Here is an 8757-nt window from a genome sequence, read left to right on the forward strand (position 1 = left end):
TGGTTTTTGGTTAGCATCTGGGAACTTGGACTTTGAGTATTCCCAACTTTACATTACTGATAAGCACGGTTTATTGTGACTAGTTTGTGCAAAAGATGAGATTTATGCTGAACACCTGCTTTCCTTGTGAGAGTCTGGAATTTTGGTACTTGCTAAGCAGAGTGCTTACATGACCAGCCCCCAAACCTTGGTCCTGAGGTTTCTAATGGGCTTCCCTGAGCAAACACTGCATGTTACTACATTTTCCATTGATGGAGAAGGGACATGCTTAGTGTACCTCTTCACAGGAAGGAGAACAAAAAGAAACCTGTGCATGGATTTTTCTAGATTTCTACTTGTGTCTTTTTCCCTTACTGATTCTATTGTGTATACTTTCACTGTAATAAACCTTAGTCACTATATGCCTTATATGTTGAGTCCTTCTAATGAATTTTCAAACGTGGGGGTAGTCTTGGGTCCCCAAACACATGGTTAAACTTTTTTTGGGTAATTAGCCCTTGAGAATTTGATGAAATCTCCATATTAAAATGCACATATACACTATTTTGCATGGCATAGTATACTATAGGTTGGAATAAACCAGTATTAGAGTGCATTTTGGGTGCTACTACAATGTTTCAGAGGTTTGGTGACAGTAGAGACTAAAATACATCCAAAAGATAGAAAAAAAAAAAAAGAAACCGTGGTGGTGTAAATGGAAAAAGAAAACAGGGATGATTAAGTTTTCAGGCCTAGAAGAATGAAATAATGATGGTACTATTGAACAAACAAGAAAAAAAAAGAGGAGGGGTTTGGTTTGGGGAGAGATCACATGTTGAATTTCCGATAATAGTGGCAAGTCTATGGCATTTTGAAAGAAATGGTCGCAAAATCTCTACCATTCCTCCCATTGAGAGCTGGGGATCTATGTTCCATTTCCCTTGAATATGGATGGGTTGTGACATGCACAATGTGGCACAAGTGACACTGATTTCTAAGGCTAGGTCAGAAAAGGGTTTTCAGCTTCCTCCTTGTTTGCTGAGACACTGCTTTTGGAGCTCTGAGCCGCCATGTAAGAAATCCAAGACTGCCATGCTGTGAAATCTAAGACTGCCATGCTGTGAAATCTAAGACTGCCATGCTGTGAAAAAGCTCAGGTTGCATAGGGAGGTCACATGTAGGTATTGTGGTCAACAGACCAGTATAAGAGCCAACATCAATTGCCAGATAAGTAACTGAAGATGCCTCTAGATCAGATGTTGGCAAACTTTTCCATAAAAGGCCAGATACTAAAAACTTTGCAGGCCATAAAGTCTCTGTTACAACTCTGTTGTTATAGGAACAAAGCATCCATAGACAATAGGTAAATAAATGGATATTGCTGTATTCCATAAAATTTCATTTAAAGAAATGGTCAGGGGGGCCCTAGTTTTCTGATTCCTGCTCTAGATGATTCTAGCCCCAGATGCCAAGTCTTTTCAACTGAGGCCCCAGACTTCAGGGAAACGATAAATCATATCTACAATACCTTGTCCTAATTCTTCCTCACAGGTGAATTTAATAAAGATTGTTTTAAGTCACTAGAATAAAATCCAAGTAGAGCTGTTTACTATGTCAAAAAAGCATGTGAAATTAAAGCTTAGGAGAGAGATAGCATGGTAGCAGGATGGATCACCAAACTTTTTTTGTAACAGGTCAGATAGTAAATATTTTTGGCTTTGTGAGTCCATATAGTCTCTGTTGTAATGACTCAAAACTGAACTCTGCCACTATTGGTAGTGTGAAAGCAGCCAAAGAACAATAAATGAGTATGGCTGTGCTCTAATAAAACTTTATTTACAAAAACAGGCAGTGGGCCAGATTTGGTCTGAGGACTACAGTTTGCCAATCTCTGGTACGAAGGAAAGAATAAGGCCTTTGCAAGAAGATCCTGGTTCAAAAATCCCTTCTCTGCTACTTATGAAGTCTGACTAGTCTCAACTTCCTAGACCCTCAACCTTCTTTTCTGTCAAAATAGAGTGAACAATACCTACCTTGCAGAATCATTAAAATATGTGGAATGGAATAGGCACACAAATTGTAGTTTAATATTTTATAAGGTTAGAATTAAAAATGGTAAAATTTTCTATATAAAGGTGATTGTTAAAGCCATTAGGATAAAGTTTCTTAGGGAGTAAATCAAGCATAGGATTTAACCTGGGGGTACACAAAGAAAAAAGGAGAAACGAGGAAGTAGAGTCTAATAAAAAGTATCTAGGGAGAAAAAAAATAGAATAAGAAGTCAAGAAAGGATGGAATGCCAAGAAACATGTCATCAGTAGTAGTGTTTCAGAAGGGCTTCCCTTTTGCTTAAAGCTAATCCCTCCACAGTGCTCTTGAAAGATCCTATCCTGTTTCTTTAAAAATCTTGCTTATATTAGTTAATCCCCTTTCTATAAACACACACACACACACACACACACACACACACACACACACACACACAGAGTCCATTCTCACTATTCACGGCAGTTAGATTCTACAAAGTTGCTGTGAACATTGAATACTGAACTGCTGCTCTTAGGGGAAATACTGGATTAGTTTCCTATGAGCCTATGGTGACAATATTTTCATCAATTGATTAATACATCACCTTGTTTAATGTGTATTTCTGTTTAAAGACACTTTATTTCATATATATTGCTGATTCATTAATATTGAATTCACAACCAACAGCACAGTAACTCATGCCTGAATGAAGCTTACCTAACACATGTATTTCTCTGTAAAGCATATTACAGTCTTCTTACATTTAGGAATATTAGCCAGAACTTTAGCACTATGCTTGGGAACAATTTTAAACAGAGAAAATAACAAAAAAGCACAGCAATGCAAAAAATATAGCATTAAATAGACTGCAAAAAGGATATTTGTTTATTGTATAAAAGCTGAAACAAGAAGGTAGAACTTCATTGTTTTGTTTGTTTTTAAGAGCTTTGTCTTATTCAATCTCAGCTGGGAATGTGTACATCAGATGACTCAAATTTTCACCACGGTATTGACCATGAATGACTGTGAAAGCAACATGGGTATTATTTCGGAGGTTACAAATAAATTTTAGCAAGTAGGCAAATTTGCAAACATGGAATCTATGAATGAGGACTAACTGTATGTGTGTTTGCATGCGTATATGTATGTATTTTTACCCAGCCTTGGTATATTGTATGCCAAGAGGAAAAAAAATAAAACCAATTAATAAGCGTTCAGGATAACTAAGAGAAAGACAATCCTGGAAGAAATGGTAGGGTAGAGGACCTAAACCCAAGTGTTAACGTCATCAGGGATAGGAGGAAGAAGAAAGAAGTTTGAAAACACAGAGCTTTTGTAAATCCTCTCTTCCAGAATCAAATGTGCCGTCCAAGTGGAAGGGTCCCTGCCCAAAGCATAAATGAGAATTAGAAAGATAACATTACATAATGGCCAACTAAATGATCTCTCATCAGAAATTTGCAAGACAACAATACTCTTAAACCTGAGGTTCTTTTTTTTTTTAATTTACAGTTCATTTATTTTCTAGTTTTTTTATTTTAATTTAATTTAATTAATTTATTTATTTTAAGTAGGACACAGTTCACAGTGGCCCATGCAGGGATCAAACGAGCAACCTTGGTGTTATCAGCACTACACTCTAACCAACTGAGGTAACTGGCCACCCCTAAATCTGAGGTTCTTAACATGGGGCAATTTTGAAACCCACCCACACCACCACCACCATCACCTGGAATCTAGTGGGTATATTTGGCACTATCAGAAGACGTTTTTGGTTATGACCTAGGCAATGCTACTGGCATCTAGTGGATAGAGGCTAGTGATCCTGCTAATCATGTTACAATGCACAGGACAGCTTCCCACAACAAAGAATTATCCCACACAAAATGTCAAATGCTGAGGTTGAGAAATCCTACTCTTACAAATTCCAGTGATCACCTTTAACTTGAATGTGTTCACTGGACATCTATAAATCAAACCCAAACATGAGGCTGTCCTCTACTGGGTATGATAAAAAGTGGCTTGTGAAGCCAAAATACTGAAAATACTGTTCAATATTAGTCATCACTTCCTCTATTTTTTTGGACTTGCGACCTGAACAGCTGGGTAGGGTATATACATGAAAGGAAATAATCTGCAAATTAGTGGTTTCAAATGCAAATGTTGCAATCTATACGTATGTGCTAGCCGTTGATGATATATATGGATTAACGAGCTGCTGAAATGGTTCTAATTTTGCTTTACAATTTACAGGTTTGAGAAACATGAAGCCTCAAATATTTATCAAAATTAGGAAATACTAGCAATCTTAACAAAATTTATTAGCAATGTGGAGTCAAATCACTACATCAATCAGCGAATTCATACCACTAACAGAAAAGGAGGGCTATGCTCGCTAGGCACTCTACCTTCCCTATTTCAGTTCCAGGAAGTGTCCACTAGGGTGGGAACAGTGGTCTAAACCTCAGACTGATTGCATAACCTAGGACAAGGCATAATCTTTCTACAATTCTGTCTTTACATCTGTTAAACAAATTTTCTTCCAGCTAACATTCATTCTATAATTCTAAAGCAGTGGTACAGAGAGCTGAGGCTAAAAAAGAATAAGTCTCATACACTTAATCCTTCTCTCTTTTCACTTCAAATTATACCATCTTTAAAACATGTTTTATTGTTTCCTTTCCCAATCAAGCTTCCCCATGACATTCATTTTATTTTTATTATCCTCTTCATTAAAAAAAAGTATTCTTGTTTCAATAGGGAAGTATACATCCATTAAAAATGGTTTAAGAATACTACTCTATGTAAATGGCTCCATTCAATCAAAAAGATCAATATTATTTGGTATGCTTATTTCAAAATAATGTGACCCCTGTAATGTAGAAATGAATCTTTTCTGACTATCATATTATCACAAGGGTTCTGAAGAACATGTAGCAGGGGTATAATCAGATTTATAAAGTGATATAAGCATTATGGATCAAATAAAATAAAAATCCAGCATGGAAACAATCATGATTTTAAAAAAAAGTATCAAGAGCATTTAAAATTAAAAAAAAAAAAAAAAAAAAAAGACATGGAGAAACTATTAACTATTAATGCTTCTGGAATGAAGCATTTTTATCACACCACATGTTTTTAATGAAAATAAAGCAAAGAACCAAAACATGATTATAAATTATTGATCATTCTAGAAATACAATGGGTAAATACTATAAACACAACGAATGCAATTAAACTTCAGATAACAAATACATCTGTTTATAGCTTCAGTAAAAGATAAACATGAAGACTGAAAACACAAGCAGGAAGAAGAGAAACTTCAATGTTCAAGAAACATCAGAGGTTTTAGATTAGCTAGTCTTAATCCTGCCCTATGCCTAGAGATTCTGATTCAGCTGGATTGGTAAGGGGCATGGAAATCTTTTTTTTTTTTTTTTCCCCCAAAGATACTCAAATGACCCTGATGATCAGTGAGGTTTGAAAGATGCTGTCTTAAAAAATGTATTCAAATACAAGGCTCATGTAACTTTGACATGCATTAAGGGTAGTATGCCTTGTATAGAGAACACTTCAATAAGGAGCCTGAAGAATACCAAATTATCTTTGAAGACTGGAAGATACCAATACAACGCCTTTCAGTGAGGCCCAGAGTGGTTCTCAGTTGGGGGTCAAATAAAGGCTGGTTTTTAATGTCATCTCAGAGGCTGAGCATACACCAAACCTAATACAGTTGACCCTTGAACAACACAGGTTTGAACTGCACAGGTCCACTTATGAGGATTTTTGTCAATAAATATTGTAAACGTACTACTTGCCTTACGATTTTTCTTAATATTTCCTTTTCTCTAGCTTACTGCATTGTAAGAATATGGTTTACAATACACAGAACATACAAAATATGTGTTAACTAAAAAAAAAAAAAAAAAAAAAAATATGTGTTAACTTACAGTTTATGTTATCGGTTTAAGGCTTCTGGTCAACACTATTAGTAAAGTTTTTGGAGACTCAGAAGTTATATGTAGATTTTTGGGTTTTTGATTGCACAGGGGTTGGCGCCTCCAAACCCTGCATTGTTCATGGGTTAACTACAGAAGTAGATGACCATCACAATGCTGGGCCAGAAGCTAATACACAAAGTGATTACCTTCTCAAAGTGTAGTCGAGATAGAAGCACTGGGCTGTTTGATTGAGGGCTCTTGTTGTACGAGGGGCAATACTTGTCAGCGTCTCTCCACTCTGGGAGCCTTTGTTGGCCCTGCCGATCCTGATAGGCACAAGCTCTTGTGAGAACATCTCTAGGTAAGTGACAGGATGTTCGTCCACACATCTTCAACGCTGCCTCTTACAACCTTTAGATCACAAAACGTTAGGTTTGTATTTCTCAAATGTTAGGTTTTATTCCTTTATTCACAGCATTGTCTCAAGATTCCCACAGGATTCTACTTCCCACCACCAACTGTGGTTCTATGTAACTGTGTTTCCCTGAAAATAAGACCTAGCCGGACAATCAGTTCTAATGCGTCTTTTGGAGCAAAAATTAATATAAGACCCAGTATTATATTAATTATACAAGACCCAGTATTATATTTTATATACATTTTATTGTAAGTAAAATAAGACCGGATCTTATATTAATTTTTGCTCCAAAAGACGCACTAGAACTGATTGTCCGGTTAGGTCTTATTTTCGGGGAAATACAGAACCATCTGTCAAGTTTTCCCCAGGAAAGTCTTTCCCCAAGAAAACAGGCCTATGACTGTTTTGTTCACTAGTTCCCTGCAAGGCATTAAATAAAGTATTATGAGGTGCTCCATAAATACCTGACTGAATGCAAGAAAACTGATTTCTCTGAGGTCAATTTCTTCAGCTTAATGTTTCAGTCAAGGAAGGAAAAAGGGGACATCTGTGGTCACTTCTGGAGCCACTAACTCCTTCCTGTGGGTGACTGTTTTGGTCCTCACAGTCTTGTCCCCACTCCTTTTCCTTCTCTCTTTCCTGGGATTAATTAGGGGCTCACACGAGCGAGCAACTGCTAATCTCCATGATGGCGACCAGGGCGGCGAGGGCGCTAGCCCTTGGTAGTATCAAAACTCATCCTCTTTCCTGTCGAACGTGGCTCCTTTCTGCCCCAGTACCAGGGGCCTCCAGACGGCCCACCGCCCCGGGCTCCTGGCCCAAGTCTCGGCGTCAAGGTGGCCCCAAGACCTCCCGCTGGCGCCACCGCGCTGGGGCTGGGGTCCGGCCTCCCGCCCCAACACGCCTCGCCCCCACCTCGGGTCCGGCCATCCGCCCCGTCCCACTTTACCCGCGCCGGCCGCCCGCGTCGCCTCACTCCTAATTCTGCCGGGCCGGCCGCCCCGCCTCACCCGCGCTGGCCGACCGCTTTGCCTCCCTCCTCTCACCCAGCAGCCCGCCACGCTTCAGTCCTGCGGGGCCGCCAGCTGACCTCTCCTCCAGCCCCGCCCTCATATTCCGCAGGCCCGCGCTCAGGCGCCAGGCCCCGCCCCCAAGTGGGGGTTGGTCCGGGCGACTTTCCAAGAGCTCCGCAGTCCGGGCTTCTTCCCCCCACCCCCAATAATGAAGACAGTAGATGGCCTCCTGAATCCGAATCTTCTAAAAGTGCCCCTGGAGACTAGGATTGCCTTTGGGTTCTCCGAGCCCCACTTTCCTCCATATTCGTCTGTTCCCCTGCGGGGTTAACTTCCCTACCAGGGCGAAACGCAGCAATAGGGGTAAGGAAGGATCGGCAAGGACAAGGCTTTTATCCCCACGGCCCTGGCAGAGTTTCTATATACGTCCCAGGGAGCCTCAAGTATCCTTTTTATCGCGGGAGCCATAACTAGGGCACCAGGTGATTGTACGGGTGAAATCAGGAAACATTTTCTTTACTTCGCAATCCTACTAACTGCCTCATAGTTTGGGGCCAAAGTTGGACCATTAGGAAAACTTCCATTGGAGAATCACACAAGTCATTCAAACTTCACTGGGCACCAGAACGAGTTCTTTCAGGGTCCTCCCCTCCCCAGCCAAATCTGAATCTTTACTAAGGGTGAGGCCAAGATTTTTTTTTTGTTTTTTAAAGATTTTATTGGGGGAAGGGGAACAGGACTTTATTGGGGAACAGTGTGTACTTCTGGGACTTTTCCAAGTCAAGTTGTCTTTTCAATCTTAGTTGTGGAGTGCAGCTCCGCTCCAAGTCCAGTTGCAGTTGTTAGTTACAGAGGGCGCAGCCCAGCATCCCTTGTGGGAGTCCAACCGGCAAACCTTGTGGTTGAGAGGATACGCTCCAACCAACTGAGCCATCTGGCCACCCGGGGGGGCTGAGCAGCAGCTCATTGACTTCATTCTAGTTGCGGAATGTACAGCTAGCTAGCCCATGCTTCCCCAGAGCTTGCGCTCTAACCAACTGAGCCACCCACCTGCCCTAGATTTTTTAAAATGGGCTTTGCAGGTGTATTTCAGCCACAAAATTGGTAAATTACCTGGCATGAATTTAAAAATTTTGCTGAGGTGGTCTTTAAGCCTGTTACCTTGGGACATAAACCAGGGATTTCTGTACCTGAAGCCAATAATAGCTCTCTAAGGGCTGTTCTTCACCTTTGTGCATTCCGCGAATTAGACTGAAGTGGGAGCATGCAAATCCCAGCACACACTCCACCTCAGACCTGATGCTAGGGAACACCTAGGTCATCAACCCCAAACCTTCTGGGGCTCCAATCCATCGCCTACAAAAGGAAGGTGGTTGTG

The 8757-nt window shown here is 40.4% G+C and overlaps 1 protein-coding gene across 7 annotated transcripts in view; it reads right to left on the bottom strand.

The window, feature by feature from the left end:
- The window catches only part of HMCES (5-hydroxymethylcytosine binding, ES cell specific), a 33728-nt gene extending 26208 nt beyond the window's left edge, over positions 1-7520 (bottom strand). For 2 of the 7 annotated variants that reach the window (XM_019717199.2, XM_074340490.1), the window contains exons 1-2: positions 7413-7520; positions 6155-6359 (exon numbers count right to left, since the gene is read on the bottom strand). In XM_019717199.2, coding sequence (XP_019572758.1) covers positions 6155-6337 — 183 coding nt within the window. In that variant the 5' untranslated portion in view covers positions 6338-6359; positions 7413-7520. Of the gene's footprint in view, positions 1-6154; positions 6360-6830; positions 6960-7315 lie in introns of those variants that run through there. The other 5 variants (XM_074340492.1, XM_074340489.1, XM_019717196.2 and 2 more) reach the window with 4 other exon arrangements.
- Positions 7521-8757: the final 1237 nt, after the last annotated feature.

This window comes from Rhinolophus sinicus, linkage group LG09, assembly GCF_036562045.2.
Source record: "Rhinolophus sinicus isolate RSC01 linkage group LG09, ASM3656204v1, whole genome shotgun sequence".
NCBI lineage: Eukaryota > Metazoa > Chordata > Mammalia > Chiroptera > Rhinolophidae > Rhinolophus > Rhinolophus sinicus.